General features: G+C 33.7%; 1 protein-coding gene across 2 annotated transcripts in view; it reads left to right on the top strand.

Moving 5' to 3' along the window:
* Nucleotides 1-1,088: 1,088 nt before the first annotated feature.
* Nucleotides 1,089-27,862, top strand: part of LOC136839455 (uncharacterized) — a 74,420-nt gene continuing 47,646 nt past the window's right edge. For both annotated transcript variants that reach the window (XM_067105512.1, XM_067105513.1), the window contains exon 1: nucleotides 1,089-4,049. In XM_067105512.1, coding sequence (XP_066961613.1) covers nucleotides 1,829-4,049 — 2,221 coding nt within the window. In that variant the 5' untranslated portion in view covers nucleotides 1,089-1,828. The remainder of the gene's footprint in view (nucleotides 4,050-27,862) is intronic.

Here is a 27,862-nt window from a genome sequence, read left to right as displayed (position 1 = left end):
AGATACGATAGAAATCAAGAATAACGGGTCATGCGCCTGTTTCTGACGTGCGGATGTTCTTATTCGTCTGGTTTTGGTGGTCATTTTTCTCTTTATTTGTGTCATAAATCTGGTCAACAGAATAAAAACGATGAAATGTGTATGATAGGAGATTGTGAATATATTTCTAACATATTTATTAGGATATCATGAGTATATTTCTAATATATATTTATTAAGATATGAATATGATTCTGATATGTATTTATTAGGGTATTGTTAGGATATTTGTAATAGATATTTATTAAGATATTATGATTATATTTCTAATATATATTTATTTGGTTATTATGAATATATTTCTAACATATTTATTAGGATATTATGAATATATTTGTAGTAGATATTTACCCTTATTCCGTATATTTTGCGAAGTGAGTGCCCTAACACTGTCGCGCAAAAAAGAAGGTACGACAGAAAATGTTGTATAGAGTAAAAGTACCCAGCTTATGCTTCCGATACATATTTTCTAAAAAAAAAAAAAGACTGCAAAGGTTTCAGATACATTTTTCGCTTTACCGATCATATCTTTCGGAGGATTATCCAGCTTTTAACGATACAGCTATTAACTTTTTAAGGGAATAACTCATTTTTTTTTATTCATTTGACTTATTTTCACTTTTTAATACAGAACTAAGAGCATTAGACAAAAATCATCTCATTTATATATAACTTTTTCCGTTTGCTCATTAAAAGACCCAGCGACACCCACGTCTCTTTTGTACCAAGTGAAAGAGCAAGAATGGAATGGTGATAAAAAATGCTTGAAAAGAAGGATTACCTTTTCCAAATGAAGAGAAATATAGGGAGCACGAGAGAGACAGGTACAGACTCCGAGAGAGCAATTTTATCGTAATTGTTTGTGGTGGTTTATTTCTTGTGTATAGAAATTTCATCACAAGACGGTATATAACCATTTATTCATTTGAAATAGATGTGTGAATATGTGTGTGTGTGTGTGTGTGTGTGTGTGTGTGAGAGAGTGTGAGAGAGAGAGAGAGAGAGAGAGAGAGAGAGAGAGAGACGTGCCGCTATTGATTACCAACGCCAGTGTTGATGTAGACTTGGTACGGGGAGGATGTCGTTCGCCCTGTTATCCTTTGCTTTCCGACAGAGGAGGCAAAGCAGGTTGTACTCCGATAAGATGCGCAAATAACAGGAGATGTGAAATTCAAGCGATCAGATTCATCGGAGTTATTTAAAACTCGTGGTCACTTCCCAGGTTTGGGTAATTTTACTGAAAAAAAAAGCAACAGAATAAAGTTATGTTTATGTGAAAAAAGTGACGTCTTGAAAATGTGATTGTAATTATCTTATCAACAGCCGTATGTAGAATGATTATCACTGATGAAAGTGTACGCTCAAGAAAGAATATTCTTAACAGAATTGAAAGTTGGTTAAAGTCTTAGAAAGTAAATTGAAATAATTGTGGGCGGTTTTAAATCAGAAAAACAATGAGAAATAACTTTTACTTGAAAATGAGATTGTGTAGATTATGAATTTAAGTGTTTAGTGTTTACTGAACTGGAAAAAAAGTTGTCGGTTTTTTCTGAAACATTCTCTTAAAAGTAGCAGTCTTTGATGTTTCCAGAAAAGACATTCTTTAACTTTGGACACTGAAAACGTAAAGTCAGTCACATAATGTGGGAAGTTCTCCTACATAAATCATACCTAAATGACATTTCTCCTGTCTTGGGACCCCCGATCACAAATGCAATGTCGGTAATATCTGTAATGAACAGATGGGTCATCTGAAGAGATTTCTGTCTATCACATAAATTAAACATACATGACTTGTATGGGGGCCTCATGCTCCTCTCTTGCTGGAGAGGTCTCCACACCAAAAGTTCTTTCGGTAGCATCTGCCATTTCTCCAATGAAAGTCGCCGTTATTCGTGGCTTCAGACTTTCCTCTGCAAATCTCGCGGTGTTTTTAATGCTTCTGATGATCACTTCTGCAACAGTTGTTCCAGTTGATCAAGAGGAAGATAAAATTCTCAGTTCACCAGGAGTAGGTAAACAATCCCTCGGGGCATACCACAGCCACAGATGGCTTGTGAGGAAGGAACGAACCACGAATATTACGATGACCAAACCAAACCTTGATTTCCATTTTCGAACTGATTCTGTGGTTACAGGACACAAGAATTCTCTCGGCAGATTTATGAAAAGTAATGACGGTCAGACAACGGAAGGTCATCAAACGATTTCTCCAGAAACTTTAACAGAAGATATGAAGAGCCATCAACAGCCACCATCAAGCAGTTTTTCTAAGACAGGGTATTTTGTTAGCGATATCTCAAGTTCTGAGTTCGCTTCATCCACAAGCTTACAATCAAAATGCAAGCAAGGAATTTTGATAATAAAGACCCATGGTATGTCAAGAAAGGTCAAAAGCGGCCAACTGATGCGCTGTGGTAACTATAGCTTGAGATACCCATCCATGAATTGCAGCATCCATGGAGGAATGACCAGAAAATCTGATTACTTGGACGAAATTCGATTTAATAAAAAGACCTCGAAAAGTCTGAACGTCATCGAATGCATTCACGACAAAAACGTAAGAGAACCAAAACGAGGGAAATCAACTCGTTCTTTCCCTTCATATAAAAGATTTATTCTGTGGCTGGCGCCATTGCGGGCATCATATCATCTGCCTCAGGTAAACATAGGTGAGATAGACTGCAACTGCGTGACTGTTTTTAGTACAACCAAAGAACCACATTTACCAGGAGCGTCTGATCAGCCAGAATTTCGTCAACGGATACAGGATATGCATTTTATACATTTGATGTATGACCATCAAAGATTCAATTCAAATAAAACGGATAAAATCATTGGAAACTTGAGGCGGTATTCATCAGAGAAAGGATCCAGCACACGAAATGTCACTTCTGTAGTGCTGAAAAATGATAATTCGACAACGTCTGGAAACAGAGTCACACAAAAGAAAACGTTCGGGAAACAAAACCACGCCAGAGAAAAACGTTTCGTTTTGCCAGGTGCAGTTTATTATGAAAAAGTGTTTAGCCGGAAAGGGAAATGGAGTCAGAAAAACATCATCCCTTCGAGAAGGAGAAATTATGGAGCGTTTCGTGGCCAAAGAGGATTATCAAAGGAAAAACCATTATGGAAAATGTCCCGTGGTTTAGACAAAGCGAGTATTCCTGACGAAAAGTTGTGGAAGTCTGTCTCGAGAAATTTGAATAATGGCGAGAGGAAAAGTTTCGCAGCCAGAAAGGGAAATAATTATTGGATAGCAATTCCTCCACTGCAGGAAAGCATAAACGACCGGAAACGAAATTCCTCAAGAAGTGAGATTCCGGTTATGAACGAGCATCTCTCGTCGGATGAAAAGAAATTCGGGAGGACCTGGAAAAGAGAAAATGGGAAATGGACGTGGAAGGAATTGACAATAGCTCGTAGACGCTCGTCGGGGAAGAAGAAGGAACTGCCTTTTGTCCCCGATAAAAAGAGAAACCGAGAAACTTCATTTTTCTCAGAGATGACCCCAGTGTCACTTGCCGAAAAGAAATTAAGTGTTCGGGGAGAAGTTTCAAAGGAAAATAGAACCGTGAAAAGCTCATGCATACATAGAAGTCAGACCCATCCTTTGTCGGAATCAGATAGTGAAAGCAGACTGAACGGCACTACTCCATCATATCAGGCTTCTCAAAACAGTGCTTATTATAGGGGCGCCAGAATAGAAAAGACGAAGAGAAAGGTTCCAGTCAGCATCAAAGAATGTAGGGAAGAAAACGGAGGTTCCTACGATGGAAATATCGACAATAAGAGCCTAGACAAGGCAAGGAGTTCTCGAGTGCCTGTGGGATATTCAGGTGCGTCAGAAAGTTCAATCGGAATTGATGAGTCTCTCGAGACCAACTTTCTTAATACTAAAAACTCAGAAGACGCGGAAACTTTTCACGGTGATCAACGGAGCTTCTCAAGAAGTCTCGGTGTGCCAAGAGGACGTCAGAAGATGATGGGTCGACGTCATAAGCGAAAAAGTATGCTTTAATTCGTTATTGGGCCGCTGCTTGTCTCTCTCTCTCTCTCTCTCTCTCTCTCTCTCTCTCTCTCTCTCTCTCTCTCTCTCTCTCTCTCTCTCTGTATTCAGCGAATGGTCACTACACAGGCGTTGTGGAATGTGGAAATTTCATATTGAATCCTAGATTTATTTTAGAACAAATTACACTATATTAGCATGATGAAACCTAAGGCTAACAGAGGAATTTGTTTATTGATTTACGTGGAAAAACATACAAAAGTGTGTACTCATAAATTTCTAGAACTGGTTCTCGCTCTTTGTGAGGTTATTCAGTATCCCACGATGATTATCAGTGAAAAGTTACAAGAATCCTCTTTGTGTTCAAAGAAACTGGGCTACTAAGCTTGTATTGTTTTATTTTTTATGTTTCAGTTCAGCCAAATAATGAAGAGATAAGCGCCCAACTACAGGTATTCATCTCATCATGCTTCTGTGATTTTAGTACATACACAATGCACACGCACACATACGTGTGTATATATATATATATATATATATATATATATATATATATATATATATATATGTGTGTGTGTGTGTGTGTGTGTGTGTATGTATATATATATATATATATATATATATATATATATATATATATATATATATATATATATATATATATATATATATATATATATGCATGTATGTGTGTGTGCATTTGTGTATGTACTAAAATCACGGAAACAAATGATACGTAAATGCAAAATGCCATCATCCATTAGCACAGAATAGATGACAAAATCGTAGATAAGATATACTGGTGAGATGAATGGTTGCGTGTTTATCTCGTTATTGTTTTGTTGAAATGAAATAAAGAAAAGATACAATTTTCTGAATGAAAGGAGGAGTTGTCAAATAAGGTTTGGGCTAAACACAGGAGAGTTGAAAGTGTATGCGAGAGGTTTTTTTTTTTTTTTTGGTTATTGAAGGGCAAGGAAGAGCGAATAAGAGAATAACTGGTGGAATAAGAGATAGGGACGTTTGGTGAAAATTTTATATATATATATATATATATATATATATATATATATATATATATATATATATATATATATATACATATACATATATATATATATATATATATATATATATATATATATATATATATATATATATATATATTTATATTTATATATATATACATGCATACATATTTGAAGTTCAAATGTATGTCAAAAGACAAGATCATTTACAGATGTTAAAAAGGTTGGATAAAATAGTCAGTGAAGGTGTGAATGTAATCAAGCATTTTATTCAGAATACTAAGTTGTTCTTCAAGGAAACAAAAGCAGAGAGGAAAATGATAAATGGGTCTTAGAATATAAAATGTAAGTGTGAAATGTTTTCTTGTGAGAACTCTGTCCTTAGTCGAGAGAGATTGGGATTCTTGATCATTGGTTGAAGGTGGAGGTCAGAGAAGAATAAATGCTGAATGATGCAAGAGAGGAAGAGATTAGTGTAAGTTTTGAAATACTCTTAGTAATGACTTTTGAGGGTGAAAAGGTGATAAGGAGATTGAGGAATGGTAAGGCCTACGAAGGGATTGTAAGTGAAATTATGCAGCATAGCGATGGAAGTGTAACTGAGTGGCTGACCAGCCTTTGTCAGTTATACTCGGATGATAGAGTGGTCCTAAAGAAACGCGTTAGAGGAATAATTGGACTCGTGTACAGGGGTAAAGGTGTTGTGGGGGACTGTAAGGATTAAAGGCGCATACTGTAACCTAGTTTACCAGTGAAGGTATGTGGTAGTATTTTGAATGAGAAGTCATGGCAGAAGAGAGAAGGATTAATTGTTGAAAAACAGTATGATTTAGAACAAGGAGGAGGGCATTTCGATCAAAGTATGTGAAGAGTCAAGTGATAACCTGTGTACGACATTTTTGGTGCAATTAGAGCCTTGTCACTGAATTAACAGAAAGGAAATGTGGATGATTCTGTGAATGCATGGAAACAAAGATAATTTTTTAAATATCATTTAAAAGTTTTAAATGATACAAGAAAAGTTAGTTAGAATACATGGACAGAAGAATGACTGATTTGATTGTAACAAGAAGCTGAGAAAGGCAGCATCATATCTCCACGGATGTTTAATATCTTCGTGGATGAAGTGGCGCAAGAATTTAGGGAAACGAAAATAGATGTAGGCGGAAAGTTGTGGAATATGAAGATGGATATAAATGGAGTGTAGAATGACTAAAGTTTATAAATGATATCGTAGCTTGTGTAAAAGATTTGAAAGAGAATGGGAGAAGTCAAGTGTGGAAATCATGAAAAATGGCCGACCAAATTTTCCTTTATGGAGTCAAGTATTCATATTCAATTCTAATGAAGCGAAAAAGACCAAAGCTGTTGAAATATTTTGTTCCTGAATTCTATGGGGCACAAAAAGAACTCAATGGGCTAGAAATCTGAAGGTAAATAGGACTTTTAAAAGGTTAGTAGGAGTGAAAAGGTGAATCAGAATGGATGACTGTATAACTCGAAAGTTTTATAGAATGGAGTAAAAGACCATGAAAGGAGTACATAGAAGACATAGATGAAGTAGTAGGAAGGAATTGTCATAATACATTACCAAGTAATCTTAAGAGAACACGCAAGAATGACGTGAGTATCTGTGATGGTGTAAAGGATTCGATGTACTGTCGATGAACCTTCTTGACAGTTCGAAAATTTAACCATCACAGATACTCATTTTCTTTTGTCCCTTAAGATTACTTGAATGTATTATGACAATTCCTTCCTACTACTTCATCTATGTCTTCTATGTACTATATTCATGGTCTTTTACTCCATTATATATATATATATATATATATATATATATATATATATATATATATAAATATATATATATATATATATATATATATATATATATATATATATATATATATATATACACACATACATACATACACACACACACACACACACATATATATATATATATATATATATATATATATATATTGAAGGTGTTTGCGCGAGCGTATACATCTCACAGCTGATATGTGGGTAAGGAATGTGCCTCGAATTCAGGAACATTCATATGCCAGAAATTCAGAGCTACGTGCATTGTCACGAGAATGATATTGCTGAGAGAGAGAGAGAGAGAGAGAGAGAGAGAGAGAGAGAGAGAGAGAGAGCTGAATTCCATACTTGATATAGACCAATTAATCTCAAAATACCTTAGCTAAAAGCACTTTCTTCATAAATACGGATTGGTTCCTGAAAAAATTATTCATAATAAAGGAGCTATATAAATTCTTTATGGTCCGTACCCTTAATCATTTTCAAAGACTTTGCTCTTAGAAACAAAATTTAAATTTTCTGTATGTAATATATCAGTTAGCTGACTCTTGAGTTTGCAGATCGTGATATCTAATAAAATGAAAATGTTTTATTTTGTTTAGTGAAAAATATTAAATAGCAATTGTTGAACACGTTTCTTTCTTGTTGCCTCAGTCATACGTCTGGTTTATTTATTCAATAAAATTTCTCCTTCTATTGATATGATGTTAAATATTGAATCGTAAAGAGATGCGATTCATTGCAGTCAGAAAACTATTGATGAATTTCATTTTTATGCATGATATATTTTAATAAGACGAAGAAAATAAAAAAACAATTAAAGTGGAAAACTCCAGTTTTTAAAGGGTTAAAATATACCAAATTTCAAAGAACATTAGCTTTACAATAATTAGGGATTGATACAATAAATTCCAAGTTTGATAAAACAGATGAAACTGTAGAGAAATAAAAAAAAAAATCTGTAGAAAACATAACCAGTTATAATGCTACATCTTGAATATAATCGAAATTAACAAGGGAGCAAAGCAGAAAAAAAATTATAGTGCATGAAAATGAGAGCAGAACCAAATTATTGGAATAGGAAATTTCATGCTTTCATTGTAATTGCATGAAAAGACTTATTTTGGGCAAATTAAGAATACAATTCCCAAAGGAGTTGATGTGTCATGAATAATAAAAAAAGGAGCACTTTCTCTCTCAACCAGAGAAAGTAGGATTAAACCAGAGGTTAAAAAGAGAGAGACTGTTAATAAAGGACGGAACAGCTGACTCAGTAGCAGAGTTATGACCCCACCGGATACAAAGCAACGAGCTTCAGATTGATAGTAAAAGGGGGAAAATTCGTATGCCACCACCCAAGAAATCACTAAGTACCCTAACAGTGTTTTTTTCTTTCTCTCTTTCTTTTTTGGAGGGCGTAGGGCCTGGAGAGGCAAAGCTTTACATAACAGAAATGCTAGATTAAGGATAATAAATTTGATGAAATTGTCGATTATTTTAAATCTTACTAATTTTGATTAACTGCTTTCATTACAACTATTTTTCAAACTACGTCCTGTTAGTAATCAATGTAAGATATTTGGTAATTGTAAATACAACGAATTTTGTTTTCTTCCGGGTGTTAAGTAACTTATTATAGCTTATTACTAAAAGAAAATCGAAGACATTATTACATCTGATAATTGTGATAAAATACAAAGAAAACTGGTATACCCCAAATTCTTAACCAGTATTTATAATGGCTGGAAATTTGGAAAATTCTCAGTCAATTGCGTTTCTCCAATGATCGGGAAGGAAGGATTTCTGACTCAAGTCAATACCATATAGTCTGAACCTTGTTGAGGTAAAAATATATAATGAATAGATTGTCTGTTGTAATTATACCCCTCTGCAAGAAGAAATTCTGGTAACTACACAGAGTTAAAATTGACCAATGAAGGAACCAGGAAGAAAAGAGTTTTTCTGAAACTCATTTCAGAATGTGCATATATATATATATATATATATATATATATATATATATATATATATATATATATATATATATATATATATATATATATATATATATATATATATATATATATATAAATATAAAGGCTAGTTTAAGTTGAGAGCTGGTCAAGAGTATGTGGAGGTGTTGTTTTTGACTGAGCTGGCATTATGCCAGCACGGGCTCTTGCTCATAGAGCAGCCCGAAAAATCTGGAGGTGGTATGCTGTCATGCGGACAGTGCAGGGCAATAACATGGTGAAAACAATGTATAATTTTGAACATTTGAGAGAATAAGAGAGACTGAGAAAGAAGTAGCGAGTGAATGTAGAAACCTCCATTACAGAAAATGGCATAAAGGCATATATATATGTATATGTATATATATATATATATATATATATATATATATATATATATATATATATATATATATATATATATATATATATATATATATATTTATATTTATAATATGTATATAAATATATATATATATATATATATATATATATATATATATATATATATATATATATATATATATATATGTATGTATATATATATATATATATATATATATATATATATATATATATACTGTATATGTGTGTATGCCTTTATCCCATTTTCTGTAGTACAGGATTCTACGTTCACTCACAACTTCTTTCTCAGTCTCTCTCTTATCCTCTCAAATGTTCAAAATTATGCATTGTTTTCACCATGTTATTCCCCTGCACTGTCTGCATGGCAGCATACCACCTCCAGATACTCTTTTTATTACATATTACTTGTATCCCTACATATCTAACACTTTTAACCTTTTTCACCAAACATATGCTACATAAGCAATCATCGCGTTAGTTTCCATTATTTTATCATAATATGCAAATAATATTTAAATTTCGCTGCACAAAGGAGAATTGGCTCACCAGCTCCTTGAAATACGTGGACGTAGCTTGCAATGTTGGTAGAGATCCTCCTGCTTGTCCTTTTTTCAACAATTTTTGTTTTGTAACTTTCCCAGTCGTAGTCATTAATTTTCTCCAGAATCTAAACTCCAAAAATTATATAACACCATATCTTTTCAGCTAAAAGCTTATTCCAGGAAAGAGATGCTTTAGCAAACGCAGGAAAACAAACAAAACCGCATTCACACACATTTATTTGTTGTCTGCTGAGTAAAGCAGCACCTCGACTCTCGTAGCGTTGACATCTTGCACTTTATGGAAAATAAATCCTTTTTCACTCTTAATACCTGTCACTCTGCCAGCACGGCTTCTGGCTCTCTTTCTCCTCCATGTACCGAGCACCTTCCAATGTATACTGTAAACTGCGGATATTGAGAGTTATGTGAAGTATCGCGGTTCTGCTTCTCTTCTTGGACCTTAAATTTCATTTAATTTTGTTTTATATTTTCCCGGTGTTTTCCTTAACAGAATACATGAAGAAAAGTAGTTTTGTTTTGGATTCATAATATGAGTATTTCTGAAATGAATAAAATGTTCATTACAGAATATTCTCCATATTATAGGAAGCGCTCTTTCTTTTATGCACCGTAATAAAACTCAATTCACGTTCATCAATCATGTTCTGTGGGTAGGTTTTCCTTCCTCTAAGTTGAGATTTGGAATATTATCACCTTCCCTCCATCGGCCAGTTGCCTTTATATATTTGACCATTTGTTTATGTTCCCCATTAAAAATAGCCTTGCTTTTCATTGTTACCAACACCTATCACCCTTGTATTGATATAAGTTCTTCATTGGAGGGGTGGGTAGAGCTTTCGGCTACCACGCTGTTGGCCCAACGTTCGACTCTCCGACCGGCCAATGAAGAACTAGAGGAATTTATTTCTGGTGATAGAAATTCATTTCTCGTTATAAAGTGGTTCGGATTCCACAATAAGCTGTAGGTCCCGTTGCTAGGTAACCAGTTGGTTCTTAGCCACGTAAAATAAATCTAATCCTTCGGGCCAGCCCTCTCTAGGAGAGCTGTTAACCAGCTCAGTGGTCTGGTTAAACTAAGATATACTTGCTTTTTGTATTGATATAGGAAAATTGATTTATCACTGTTAAAGTAATAAAGCTCGCCAACAACATTAAATTTTCTTTACAAATTACAGCATATGACCGGTTTTCCTTTTCCGTTTAGAAAATCGCGGGAGCATATTGAACGCGCCAGTGAAAGAAAAAAAAAGTAAAAACTTCCTTATAAACGAGCGGTCTTTCGCTGTATGAACAAAAAGGAAAAATGAAAATATACGGTAGAGTTAAAATTCATTTAATGTACCTCACTCGCCTCTCTTGATATTGTTGCATCGAGTTGATGGGGCCCTTAACATAATAATCTCTAGTTATTGAAAATGTCAAAGGTGGCCAAGTGTGCAGGTGAAAAATATATTGGTTTTTAAGAATGCTGACATTGTGACCATTGGTAGAGTCCTTCCAATGAAAAACTCACCTTTTTTTACGCACATTGCAGAAACTGCCATAAAATATGCATTACGCAATTAGCGACGCTCATTGCTGTCAGATATATCTCCCCTAACGTGTAAGCTCGTTGCTATTTGAAATATCATACACAAATTTGTCTGAACATTTGCCATTCATTGCATATGTGATTTTTTTTTTTTTTTTTTTTTTTTTGCAAACTGTACAGATGTTAAACTCCAGATATCGGTAATTTTCTGTTGAGTCATTTTAGCACGATAACTTTCAAAGGATTTGCATGGCTTCGTTACCATGATGTAAAAACAGAAATTGCTTCTTTAACGAAGTTGATATCATTCCATTAATAATAAATTACGATAATGCGCATTATAACACATCATGATAGCTTTTGCATAATTGTTTTCGCATTTTGTAATATTGATAATGCTGCTTGATATTAATATCAGTATTGCCAAAAATACAAATTCTAGGTATATTTTGTTTATAGAAGCTGTTTTAATTTTCTTGTTTTTTTATGAATGCTTTTAATTGTATACCGGTTTAAATACATTAATTTATTTGTTTACAACTACGGACACATGCACGCACGCGGATACAAATATACCTACAGTACATACATACATACATATATATATATATATATATATATATATATATAAATAATGTATGTATGTATATAGATAGATATAGATTATTATATATATATATATATATATATATATATATATATATATATATATATATGTGTGTGTGTGTGTGTGTGTGTGTGTGTGTGTGTGTGTGTGTGTGTAAATAAAGATATGTATAATATAGCCCACACAAAATTTTATAGTGAAAGTAACATGGAGAAAGAAACCCCTAAGAACATTCTTAGCTTGCCTTATCTTAGTGGTTTTGAAGACATAAAATCAATGTTAAAATCTTTTAATGTCAACCTCTTTTTTTCCTATAATAACACACTAAAAGGAATGTTAATAAAAAATAGCCCTAAAGAAACAACAACATAATTCCATGTTTGGACTGCCCCTCTTTTTATATTAGCCATTCTAGCAAAGATTTAGATGTAAGTATTAAGCAGCATAAGTATTCAGTCAAAACTGGACAAACATCCAATGCTATATTAATTCATTTAAGTGAAAACTCTCACAGGATAAATTGGACTGAAAGTTCAGTGAGTGCCAGATCGAAAGATTTCTCTTCAAGAAATCTTTTGGAATACGCTATTATACAGCTTACCTCCAGTTGTAATTTTAACCTTAGCCCTGGCATGTATTATCTGGACCCCTGTATTGGATTTCAGGTACATATTTTTTCCTTTGTAATCCCCATCTGCCATTCATATGAGCTTTCTTTGTAAACTTATTTTTATATTTCTTCAGTCTGCTAAGTAAAGGCCGACAGTCGAAAGGCCTCGCTGCAATTCAGGGTTTCTCTTTCCTTCGTGGATTTTGTCTTTGTTTATATATTCATCACATTCCATATTTTCGTGCTTCAGTTACACACATACATATATGTGTGTGCACGAGTGTATGTTTGTGCGTGTGGTGTATAATATCCAGTTGTCTCAGACCCTCTTCTATACTAAACTGGTCGCTCTCACATCTGTCATATGCTCCATTCATTTTACAAAAGAAGCTTTCAGTCACTTTAAGTAACTTAGTTTCTATACATGCATTCTCTTTATTGCTTCTTTATCGATTATACTATCAATGTTTTTTCTACGTCCAGGTATACCACATATATCTCTTTCCTGGCACTTGCAAACGTCCCACATAATTGACTCCTCGTAAAAGTTCCATCCTTACTACCCTCCTTCTGTTATCTGTTTTATTTTCTTAATATCGCACCATTCACTTTCCCGGGTATACTGAGTAAAGTTGTGTCTCTTTATTCGTAACAGTTGCCTCTAATAGCTTTACGCTCAGAGACACATAGACAACACACCCCTGGCATCCAGTCAGTTACAGTATTACCACCATACTGCGGTATCTCACTGGTAATCCAATGAAGCCCTTGTATCTTTTTCATTTTGACCACATGGTGACATCCTTCCGTCCATATTCATTCTTATCCAGTTGATAACTTCTTTCACTTTGCCTCTCTTCCATCCTCAGTATTTAATCATTCTTTAAAATCGTCAGTCTATCGATCCGTAACTGCATTCGCTCCAGATGGATCATCTTAATTGGTATTGTAGAGAATCCCAAAGGGGGGTGAAAAAAAGCTAATGTAGGTGAAAGAATGGATTTAATTATTTTTATATATTTTGGCCATTCGTAAAGAATTACCTATAAGAGTCTGGTGAAAATGGTATGCATTCTAAAATTATAGGAGGGAGATGGAAGACCTAGACAGAATTGAAAAGTCTGTAAGCAAATTATTATAAGGGCAAGACCTATTTACCTTGGTGAATGATGATTTATTTGTAGGTGGGCTTCGACGAGTTGTTGAGAAGCCTTCTGTGTAGGTACATTAACCGGACTTTTTTTAGTTTTGTGAACACTGGACTCCTCCACGGCTCTGGAGACAAAGAAACGAATTTGTCAAAATCCAGTGCACATATATACACACACATATGCAAACACACACATGCACACACATATATACGGTATATATATACAGTACATATGATTGAAATAATCAGCACATAATCACGTGTGGAACAGAAGTAAATTTCTGATGCACATCAGGATGGAACCCAGGTCTTTCAATTGAAAGGCAAGGGCGCTGCCCATTAGGCCATACAAGTCACAAAAGAAGTTGGAACCTGAGTGCCACTGCACACAAGGAATTACCTGGGCAAGCTAACTGCTTGCATACCAGCGTGTTTTCCCCAACTTCCCGACTCAGTATTGACCCAATTGACAGTATTTGATTTGAATTATCCCTTCTGAGTGAATATAATAGAAATGATCAACACACAATCACGTGTGGAACAGAAATAAATTTCTGACTCACATCAGGATCGAACCCAGGTCTTTGAATTGAAAGGCTAGGGTGCTGCCCATTAGGCCATATAAGTCACAAAAGAAGTTGGAACCTGAGTGCCACTGCACACAAGGTACTACTTGGGCAAGCTAACTGCTTGCATGCCAGCGTGTTTCCCCCAGCTTCCCGACTCAGCAACGACCCAATTGACAGCGTTTGATTTGAATTATCCCTTCTGAGTGAATATGATAGAAATAATCAACACACAATCACGTGCGGAACAGAAATAAATTTCTGACTCACATCAGGATCGAACCCAGGTCTTTCAATTGAAAGACAACGGCGCTGCCTGTCATAAAGGAAGTTGGAACCTGAGTGCCACTACACCCAAGGAATTACCTGGGCAAGCTAACCACTTGCATACCAGCGTGTTTTTCCCAACTTCCCGACTCAGCAATGACCCAATTGACAGCATTTGATTTGAATTATCCCTTCTGAGTGAATATGATAGAAATAATCAACACACAATCACGTGTGGAACAGAAATAAATCTCTGACTCACACCGGGATCGAACCCAGGACTTTCAATTGAAAGACAACGGCGCTGCCTGTCACTAGGCCGTACAAGTCATAAAGGAAGTTGGAACCTGAGTGCCACTGCACCCAAGGAATTGCCTGGGCAAGCTAACCACTTGCATACCAACGTGTTTTCTCCAACTTCCCGACTCAGCAACGACCCAGTTGACCGTATTTGATATGAATTATCCCTTCTGAGCGAATATGATAGAAATAATCAACACACAATCACGTGTGGAACAGAAATAAATATCTGACTCACATCAGGATGGAACCCAGGTCTTTCAATTGAAAGACAAGGGCGCTGCCCACTAGGCCATATATACGTCATAAAAGAAGTTGGAACCTGAGTGCCACTGCACACAAGGAATTACCTGGGCAAGCTTACTGCTTGCATACCAGCGTGGTTTCCCCAACTTCCCGACTCAGCAATGACCCAATTGACGGCACTTGATTCGAATTATCCCTTCTGAGTGATTATGATAGAAATAATCAGCTGAAAGACCTGGGTTCGATCCTGATGTTGGTCAGAAATTTATTTCTATTTCACACGTGATTGTGTGTTGATTATTTCTATCATATTCACTCAGAAGGGATAATTCGAATGAAATGCTGTCAACTGGGTCATTGCAGAGTCGGGAAGTTGGGGAAAACACGCTGGTCTGCAAGCAGTTAGTTTGCCTAGTTAATTCCTTGTGGTCAGTGGCAGTCAGGTTCCAACTTCTTTTATGACTTGTATGGCCTAGTGGGCAGCGCCCTTGCCTTTCAACTGAAAGACCTGGGTTCGATCCTGATGTTAGTAAAAAAATTTATTTCTGTTCCACGCGTGATTGTGTGTTGATTATTTCTATCATATTCACTTAGAAGGGATAATTCCAATGAAATGCTGTCAATTGGGTCATTTCTGAGTCTGGAAGTTGGGGAAAACACGCTGGTCTGCAAACAGTTAGCTTGCCTAGGTAATTCCTTGTGTGCAGTGGCACTCAGGTTCCAACTTCTTTTATGACTTGTATGACCTAATGGGCAGCGCCCTTCCCTTTCAATTGAAAGACCTGGGTTCCATCCTGATGTGAGTAGAAATTTATATAAACATATATATGTGTGTGTATATGTTTTGTGTTTATGTGTGTGTGTGTGTGTGTGTGTGTTTCTGTGTGGTTTGTGTGTGTTTTTGTGAATGTGTGAGTATGTATATAAGACGAAACTTTAGTATTTTTAATTCATAGCATGGCCTGTTTGTCAACATTTATTGTGAAGAGCACACTAGTTAAGTGACCTACCATTATTTTGAATCCTTTGTGGCATAAACAGTGTCAATATACTATACTTACTACATGTTGGGTAAGCATTTAAGTGATGTTTACGATGCTAGCACTTTAACAATGGGGAAACTACAATGCTGAATGCAGACAATACCCATAAAGTTTTTCTAGGAATTAGGTTCATCAAAATATAGGACTCAGTTTGAGGTAAATATTAAGGGGTCTCATAAAGGTCCCCCCGCCCCTCTCTCTCTCTCTCTCTCTCTCTCCAACCACACAAAAACACACACACACACACACACACACACACACACACACACACATATATATATATATATATATATATATATATATATATATATATATATATATACATGTGTGTATGTCTGTTTGGGTATGCGTGAGCGTGTATGTATACACACACACACAGCAGAGCAGAGGGAGAAGCACATTTGTAAATTCTATATTCAGTGCAAATATCCGTTACAGTCTCTTGATTTTAAGTTAGAACAAGGGCCCTGCTACTGGTCTTCTTAGTTGTCACAATCTTAACACAGATATTGGATTTCCTTGCCGCCCGCCAAGGATCTTATCCTTCATCTCTCTCTCTGCTTTTCGTCGAAGCTGCAGGTTTTGAGAGTTTTACCGAGGCTGATTAGACGGAATATATATGTGTTTCTCTTTTGTCCTCATCTTTTATATCTATAGAATACACACACACACATGTATATATATATATATATATGTGTGTGTGTGTGATGTGTGTATGTATGTATATACATACATACATACATACATACATACATACATATGTACATACATACATACATACATATATGTGTCTGTATAATATACATTATGTACATGTATATGTATATATATATATATATATATATATATATATATATATATATATATATAATTACTATCTGGTTTATTAGTAGAAAGATTAACTTTTTGAAAAAAGTAACAACAGTAGATGTATGAGGAACGTATAAGGAGTGCCCTAACACATACAGCGGCGATGAAATACTCTCGTTAATTTTGCAAAGAATGTAGCCGACAATATTTTCTTCTTGGTATCGTTTATTGAATTTTTAAAAATCTCTCTTACTATATACATAAAATTCCATGTGATATAGATTTTTTAATACACATTTTCCTCGTTTTCTTGAAAATTACTTCCATATTACAAATACTACATATTTAACATATTGTGCGCTTTAACATTTGTTGGAAGAAAAAGGGGAAACAAGATCTGAAAATTTCATGATCATTATAATTCCCCTTAGTCAAGAATTACAGACAATGAATGTATATTTCTTTCCACATTTCCCTTACTGTTTCCAAGCTACGACGCGTCCAGCAAGGCACCAGTAAAACTTTCCAGAGGTTTATTTGAAGGTTTTCCCATTGGCCGAATACCAGAATCCTCTTAAGCTTGAATCTTTTATGTGCTCGGTTCCCTCTTTTCCTGTATCCTTCACGTATCTCATTTTTCCTTCTCTCTGGCGATTATATTTTACAATCATAACCTGTCAAGCTATGGGTTTGATATCATCGAAATAATTATGTCAGTGTCTTTGTCACTACTTCGATCTCTAGAAATTATTACATTTCGAGGTCTTCTTGGCATTTACAAGTTTTTCAGTGAAACTGCCATCAATCAATGAATCATCCAACTTCACAGGACAGAATTTTCAGGCAATTAGCTGTCGTCAATTGCTTTTTGCTTCAAATGTATCCCGGCAACTTTGTTCACTAGGAAAAACACCTGACGCACTCATTCGTTTTGTTCAAAGGAAACAGGTATTCAGTTCTAAGCATACAGAATGCTTCCTTTTTTATATGCTCGTCTTTACATCATTCTTTTCGTTTCGTCTGTTCGTCTAACGTTTTACAAATTTTAGTCTATGAATAGTTTCTATTTTTTTTTTCTACAATTCTGAGATATAACGTTATTATTTATCGACTCTTTTGGTAAGGTACACTTGTCCTTTGTAAGTGTATATGAAAATATTAAGTCACATATATCGTTTAATTTCGACCAGTTATACCTTGGGAATAGCTTCTATCCAGTCCAAAGGGAATCATAAATGATAAGTGCTCCGTACCCAGCCAGTATTTTCAAGCTTGGTCTTGAACATAAGATAGCTGATTAGTAAGTTTGTAACACTTGGGCAACTATAATTTTTTGTCACTTAAAATGCGTGATTTCTACATATTCACAAATATTAATTCGTAAATATCATTTAATATCTATTTCACCATACCATGGGAAAAACTCCTGAAAGGGCATTATATATATAGTGTATATATATATATATATATATATATATATATATATATATATATATATATATATATATATATATATATATATATATATATATATATATATATCTTTGAGGACAAGTTTTTGCCATGGTATAAAATGAAATAGATATTAAATGATATTTGCTCTATATATAATATATATATATATATATATATATATATATATATATATATATATATATATATATATATACTCCGTTTGAGGAGAAGTTTTTGCCATGGTATAGAGACATAGATATTAAATGATATTTGCGGATTTTATTATATATACTGTATATGTGTGTGTATAGATGGATACATAGATACATGGACATACATACATACATACATACATACATACACACGCACACACACTTGTTGTCATGTTTGCCCTTTATTTGCCCTTGTATCATATTTTATCTTTAGTTCATGACCGCAAGCGCCCTTTTTCTTAATAAAGACTGAAGATTCCGAAAGTTAATTAAATCCTCCCGTCATGTTTCCACAAAGAAAATGCAATTTTTCCGCCCACTTTTCGCACCGGGCGAAAGGGAACTCCGATGGAAACGGAAAAGTAAGAGGGTAAGAGTTATTCAATCTATACTCTCATCTTTAAGCATAAGTCGGGGAGATGAGTTTAATGGCTGATATTATTCATGGATTGATCATTAAGTGCGCGAGGATTTGCAAATGCTAACCTAAAGATGACGTCACTTAAAATATTGCTTGTCTTCTTTGATTTGCGTTAATGTCGACTGCATGTGTCTGTTTAATGCGTTGTTACGGGTCGAGATCATTATTAAGAGAAGAAATGTAAACATGTATTAATTCACGGCTTGTTTTCTTATTCACGAATGTTAAGATGGTGAATGTCAATGTATTCGAAATATGAGAGTTTGATTATAAAGATTAACATAGGGATTTATGAAAGAGAGAAATCGAAAAGTAGGTAATGTCACTAAGTCAGCAGAAGATTCTTTAAAGAGCTATTATGGGATAGAAAAATATGATGAAGGAACCATATAAAAAGGAAAGGTAAGTTAATTAAGATACGAGAGTTACTCTTAGCAAGTAACCGAGTAAAAAAGACGTTGCACATGGAAGTATATGGAAAGAGAGAGTTTCATGGTAGATGCAAGTTCACGATTTCTGTCTGAAAAGAATATTATATAGTTTCGTTGGAGAAAGTTGTTTGCAGAATTACTGATTTAAGGAATGAAAAGGACCAAGTCTGAATGGTGAACGAGTCAATAGTTCTTATAACTTCTTGAATGTTTGTAGAATGGTCTTCCTGGTTGTTTTATCAATGCAAAGTCACTTAAGATAGCTGTGTTACCACTGCAAAATAACCCTAATTTGGCATTATCGCCTTTGAGTGCAAAATATATTTTCTTTATTAGATATATTTATCTGTCTTCTACTTCCCTCTCTGAAAGTTCGTGGCATAACACAGGAGTCCCATCCCAACCATGAAAAAGTTATGAAAAGTACGTTTCAAACACGTGTTGACAGTACATGCGTATTTTCTTTCGTATCAACCAAATAGTTTGTGTTTCGAAAGTAAACATGGATTTTTTTTCATCGAATGCTCAGAAAGTAGAGTTTCATAGACATTACCTAGCGTAGACAAAGATTCATATGCCTGCAACATACTACACATGAACAAGAACATAACACCTATGCAGCTCATTTGGAGTATTAAAAAAAAAACTCTCGAAATCTCAAATATTGATAAATATTGAATACTAATTTATTCCTAAAGAGGAATGCAGTATAAATTCAGTTGAGTAAAAATAAAAAAGGGCTGTAATTCACTAGATTCTCGTACAAAACGAAGGACTGGAATAATAGATATAAGTATACAAAGATTATAAAAATGAAAGAAAATATCAGAAAGTCAAAAAAACACACATTAATAACTGATATAATTCATAATGGAATACCCGTTATAGAGTATCATAAATTTTCAAAGATTCACTTGCGATAAAATGCAACACGTAACATCGATTTTCCCCGTTTAAAGAGGTTGTGTATAACTTCTCATTAATCAGGCTGTGAAAGAGTGGCATAAGATTAAGGGAAAAATATTCTATTTGCCACGAGTATGTATTTAATAATAATAATAATAATAATAATAATAATAATAATAATAATAATAATGAAGTAGGTATGATTGTGACATTATTTCTTCAAAGTCTGGTAAGTATTAATAACTACTTCAGCCTCAGTGGAGAAATATCGTTGTCGACATAATATAAAAAGTAAACGAAAAAGTTGCTTACTTTTTTTACTTCATACCTCAGTTAAACAGAAGGATAAGCATACAAGAAAACCTTTGAAGGCTTTCATTGCGCGATATTGAGTGGCATGTATGAGAGAGAGAGAGAGAGAGAGAGAGAGAGAGAGAGAGAGAGAGAGAGAGAGAGAGAGAGAGAGAGAGAGTGTGAAGGGTTGGAATGCAAGAAGTGTGAAAGAATGTGGTGGTACCTAAAACAATATATATATATATATATATATATATATATATATATATATATATATATATATATATATATATATATATATATATATATATATATATATATATATATATATATATATATATATATATATATTTGAGGGACAGGATTTTGCATGCAATGTCATAACACTCTTGCTCTATTTTTTTTTTTTAATACAAGGAGAGTTAAGGGATGTGAGAGACATAACGTAGAAACATTCCCTTTTCTTATAATACAGTTGTAGTTCACTTACCGTTCTAAAGGATATTTATTCACTTTCATTTATTTATAGATGCATATAAACTCCTTTTGGGAAAGTCGAAACTAGTATAAACGAACATTTTTAACTTTTCCATATGCCGGTAAACAACGTTCTCTTCCTCTGACTCAAAAGTGAAACAAATTACGCGACATTTCCTGCAATGTCGCCCTTCTTGAGGGTACTTATGTTTATCGTTTTATGTACCCCACATCCTTCTACGCTTGGTTCATTCCAACCGTTTAAACCAGCCATCTCTCTCTCTCTCTCTCTCTCTCTCTCTCTCTCTCTCTCTCTCTCTCTCTCTCTCTCTCTCTCTCTCTCTCTCTCATACACGCCGTATACCTTCACTGTGTCGTGTCAGTCAATTAATGCAACTAACTTTTCATCGTCATGAGAACATACCATGCAATAAAAGCCCTCAACGATTTGCTGTAGTTTCCCCCTTCTCTTTTCCTGAGGTATGGAATAAATAAAAATGGCCTTTTTTCTAGGTTTTTTTTTTCTACTTTACTTTGACAACAAATCACTTCACGAAACCTGATACGGGTTTCATGCTTCATGGTTTTAGGAAGAAAATTCTTATGTAAACATAGTTATTATTATTATTATTATTATTATTATTATTATTATTATTATTATTATTATTATTATTATTATTATTAAATATCGATCTATTCCAAATGGGATGTTTTACTGAGATCCTTTAATCCTCTATAATGACAATGGAATCCCACCAAAATCGGAACTCTGGGTCAGCAATGGTAAACGTTTACCTAGCCTCTTTCAAAATTATGAAAACGAATTCACGTGATAAATGGTCAAAATTATGAAAACGAATTCACGTGATAAACGGTCTGTTAAAGATCTACCAATAAAATAAAAGAATTTGAGACGAAATATATACTTATCTATGTTATTTGAAGTTGGGACACTAAATGATGTCTTTGTAAGACATTAATATTATTCAGATTATAAAACTAGCACCGTTTAATATATGTTAGGATGTAGCCCTAGTAAAACAATGTGCCCGGAGAAAGCAATACAGAAAGTATTAGCTTGCTCCATAAGATATGTTATAATGATATTTTACATAGAGATACTGGTAGATTATTGAGAGAAGGTTAGGTATCCATTGCATACCAGTACACCGCTTTTAATTCAACATTCCAGAATGCTAAAAATCATGAACAACCAAAGGACGTTATGTATTCCATCACATTTTAGAGCCAATTCATTGCTGCACAGTAAAATAGACCACTTTGCGATTCTGCAAATCAAAGAAATTCTCAGCTTAAAGGTCGCAAGGTAAACATGAAATAAGACGTAATCAAAGCAATTCATTGAGGCATCAGGAGTTGTTACCCACTTCAAGATAACGCGACTGCCTAATGCTAGACTGACAAATCCTAACGTTATTCATATATATATATATATATATATATATATATATATATATATATATATATATATATATATATATATATATATATATATATATATATATACATGTATATATATATATATACATATATAATATATATTATATACATATATACATATTATAATACATATGTATATGTACGTGTATATATAAATGCATGTCTATGTATATATATTATATACATATATATAGTATATATATATATATATATATATATATATATATATATATATATATATATATATTATAAACATATACATATATATTATAATACATATGTATATGTATGTGTATATATAAATGCATGTACATGTATATATATTATATAAATTTGTATATGTATACATATAAGAAAAATATTTTCTTAGCGGATGAAATAGCTCCATATTTTATGCTAAATATGACCAAACTCATGAAATACGGTAACACTAATTACGGCCCCTTAAAAAGACAAATTCGTTCAAGCGTAAGTTACAACAAAGATATAAAAGCCTACACGCTATCCAACGTATTGTTTTAGAATTAGAGTTCATCAACATATCCCGCATACAGTACTCGTTGACTATCTGCTATCAGATAATTTATTTTACACAACATTGCTGATTTATTGACGACGTTAGACTATATAAAACATTGACGACGTTAGACTATATATAACATCTAAATTAACGACGTTAGACTGTATATAACATCTAAATTGACGACGTTAGACTATATATAACATCTAACTTGACGACGTTAGACTATATATGACATCTAAATTGACGACGTTAGACTATATATAACATCTAAATTGGCATCTAAATTGAATTTACGACGTTAGACTATATAACATCTAAATTTACGATATATATGACATCTAAATTGACGACGTTAGACTATACATGACATCTAAATTGACGACGTTACATAACATCTAAATTGACGACGTTAGACTATATATGACATCTAAATTGACGACGTTAGACTATACATAACATCTAAATTGACGACGTTAGACATCTAAATACGACGTTAACATCATAACATTAAATTGACGACGTTAGACTATACATAACATCTAAATTGACGACGTTAGATTATTTATAACATCTAGATGAAGGTAACAATGAATGCTTGATCCTCTCGTTGGGGTACTATTAAATTGGGACGTTACCTGGAAATTTGTAAGCAGAAGTTATACAGCAGAACGTCTGGTTGTTAGCCCTGTTCACGACGCGCGTATAATTACCTACGGCGTGCTCTACATCGACGATTTCTACATTTAGCCCTAGTTGCTCATCCTTTAACTTTAAAGGACAATTGTAGCTTCTCCGCTGATTGGAAAACAAACGATCAACAGAATACACCATTGCAGTCGAGGTAGTAATAGTTATTGATTTTCCCTCCGAGTTACACTCGTATGTTAGATCAGTGGAGTAATAGTGGCTGTTGTAGTTGCTCTTTTTGTTGTGGTTAGACTTCTCAGATTAACTGGGGCCAATGTCCACAGTAATGTAAAAAAAAAAAATATATATATTCTTTTAGATACGGAAAAAAGGTAACATCTGGTTTTTGTAATCAGATTATACACCCTATATCCTTCTATGGAGCCGTGAAGTATTTTCCAGAATTCTTTACAGACATCACGTAAGTTCTAAAATTATTTCCGTTTTATGTTTACGATGATAACCAGCAGTTTTTCAATTTTGTTCTGAAGTCTCAGCAAGAACAAAATAACACCAATAAAAAAAGGGGCGGGGGGAAGCGACTACGACCTGAAGAAGAATTAATAAAAAAAGAATTGTACCCTCGTATTTCAGCAGCATGGAAAGGGATTCGACAAACAATGTTGAAAGGGCCGCCATAAAAACTCCCCGTGGAAAATACGAGACGAAAAACCGCGAAAAGAGTGATACGCCATCGGGAGCACTCAGATTGTCACAGCAAGGTTCCCCATTTGTATTCCGAACGAGGCTGCAACACTTCTCTCTGAATTCTATTAAGATAACTATAAATCTCTCTCTCGAACTGTTCCCTTGCAGTTCTTCTTGCGATGTATATCTACCTGCATGTTGAAGCTGCAACATATTCGCATATGTATGTATGTACGTATGCATGTATGTATGTATTCATACACACGAATATGTACTTTATATATATGTATATATATATATATATATATATATATATATATATATATACTATATATATATATATATATATATATATATATATATATATATTATACATATATATATATATATATATATAATATAGAACATATATGTACAGTATATATATCCATATATATACATATATGTTTTATATACATATATATATATATATATATATATATATATATATATATATTATACACACTATTCACAAAAGCTATTTAACCTTCGTTATAAAATTACGAAGAAAATATTAAGTCACTGGATGGCGCAACAAAAAAGTAATATTTTATCAAAATGCTTTAACCTTTCCTGGCCATGTCTTCACTCCTTTAGACAAAGGAGAAATACGAAGAGAATATATTCCCAGACGCTTTTCTTCTTTGAGGTCGCCTCGCCTTGCCTTTATCATAATCACTAAAATTTCCTTCTCTCATTTTTAGTTGCATTCTTTATAGACACACACATATATATATATAAATAATATAAATAATATATATATATATATATATATATATATATATATATATATATATATATATATATATATATATATATATATATATATATATATATATATATATATATATTTGTATATATATAGACCTAATCGTTAAAGTGATTGAGTAAAGGACTATTAAAGTAATATAAAATTACATTAAACAGACTGGTTTTAACAAATAATAATAACACGAAACAATTAATAAAAGTTACTACATACCTTGAGCAAAGTAAATGGAACTTAGAATTACAAAACATAACTGTTAAGGTTTTATAAAAACAAAAAGATATATATGGCGAGAAACTCAGCAAAAACTGACATTACAAATAATAAAAATACACTTCCCTTTAGAGTGGTATTAAATGTTATAAATACAACAAAATAAACGGTAGTTCTTGTTCTAGCCTTCCTGTCAGCAAAGATTCTACAGTTAACCGGTCAAATCTATTTGGACACGAATACGGTACTGGGAAATCTTTTTTTTTTATTTTTTTATGGAGGAAAATCATAGATTGGGGGACACCTAATCTCGTACGGTCAGAGACCCTTGTATTTAAAGTTTTTATCTAAGGCAACGTGTCGCACAGCTTACTGCTTATGGATATTTAAGTAAGCAACACCACCTAAAATATGGGTGACAGAATTACATCTCTCTCACCAGTGTTCCCGAGAAATAGGGGATTGTGAAAGCTAGATGGAAACTGGGGTTGAGAAAAAAAACTTTTTAGCTTTCTGCAAAAGAAAACTAGTGAGATGGCCATTTATCTGTTCGTCGGCACTTTTTCTGTCCGCCCTCAGATCTTAAAAACTACCGATGCTAGAGGGCTGCAAATTGGTATTAACCTTTATTAGTGTCTTTCGTCTTTTTAGTTTTCTGTAAAAGAAAACTATTGTGCCGACTTTTTCTGCCCATCCGCACTTAATTCTATCTGCACTTTTTTCTCTTAAAAACTGGTGAGGCTAGAGGGCTGCAAATTGGTATGTTGATCATCCACCCTCCAATCATCAAACATGCCAAATTGCAGCCCTCTAGTCTCAGAAGTTTTTATTTTGTTTAAGGTTGAAGTTAGCCATGATCGTGCGTCTGGCACCGATATAGGTGCCAGCAACACTGGCCACCACCGGGCCGTAGCTGAAAGTTTCATGGGCCGCGACTGAGAGTTTCATGGACCGTGGCTGAGAGTTTCATACAGTATTATACGCTGCACGGAAAACTCGATTGCGCCAAAGGAACTTCGGCGCATTTTTTACTTGTTTACTTTTTAAACATTGCTGTACCGTTTTGCCACATCAAAGGTGAGATAGCATGATGCTGGTTTTTAACATTTGTTTCAATAATTATAGGTACAGGCTTATGAACAATTTTGCTTTCTCTCATTTTTTGGTTAATCTTTTTATAAAAAAGAAGACTAATCTTTCTCGGCTAAGTGGTCATATAAGATTGTCCTGTTGAAATTAATGAAGCATCAGTACTAATACTAATATAATTGTATAATTATAATATAGCTGAATGGTCATTTAGATTATCCTGTGTTAAATAAGTAAGTAAAATAATAGTAATACTAATATAAATATGATTATAGCCATAATTGTTATAAATAAGTAGAATAAGAATTGAAGGACGTTTTTATTTAAAATTACTTTGTCCAGCCCACGCGGCGAATGAATTTTGAATTTCAGTTTTATGAATTCAGTCAACACTTGATGATTTTCGGTATTCCGTCTTCCTGTCATGAATTACTCTGACAATATTTTCCATCAAGTTTTGCATCATTTATTCGTAACCCTCTTGCAACTTGGCAGTCGTCAAACAATCAAAACTTTTAACTGATAGAAATAATGTAACATAATCGTTAGAAAATATTCCCTGGTTTTACTATATAACCATTTTCACATTAATCTTTCCCTCCGCATTCATTTCCCCTCCTAAAGAATCTGTCACTCTTATTCTCCTGAAAATTTGATTAGCCTCCACATTTCCTCTTATCAGTTTCTCCTGGCGTCCCCTTTATTCATTACGCGTTCTTTCACCGTAGTTCCACATCAAGTAATCTCCCCTTCTCCTTCACTGAAAGCCTAATTTCACTGCCGAACCATTCATGACTTATCCCTATGTACCTTTACTTCCAGATGTCCCAGAACCTTTCTATTTCATTATTAGAACTTAGCTGTTCTCTTTTAATTCTTCTTGTGTGTTATAATGACATCCTCAAAAGAGTCGATGGTTTGTATAGATTTTTTGTTATAATGAAAGTCCAAATTATTCCCGCTCGCGAAACTATTTGAATTGATATTATGCGTTAGACAGTTTCTGGAAGGAAAGCCTCTTTATGTAGACGATACAAATAACATACTCAAATAATGAATTAAAATATTTTAAGTTTACTGTAATTAAATTTTTTTCAGGAAAACGTATAGTAGGATTAGGAAAAATAATAAATTAAATAAAAAGAACATATCGGATTTAGAGGAAGAACAATAGTGTTATTTATATGCAAATGGGAAAATGACGTCAGATAGTCATTATGGGAACAATGTCGGTAACAGAAATACAATAGCGATGCTGAT

Source organism: Macrobrachium rosenbergii, chromosome 6 (genome assembly GCF_040412425.1).
Source record: "Macrobrachium rosenbergii isolate ZJJX-2024 chromosome 6, ASM4041242v1, whole genome shotgun sequence".
In the NCBI taxonomy this organism is placed as follows: domain Eukaryota; kingdom Metazoa; phylum Arthropoda; class Malacostraca; order Decapoda; family Palaemonidae; genus Macrobrachium; species Macrobrachium rosenbergii.
The sequence above is the reverse complement of the archived record's forward strand: the minus strand, read 5'-3'. Positions and strand labels throughout refer to the sequence as shown.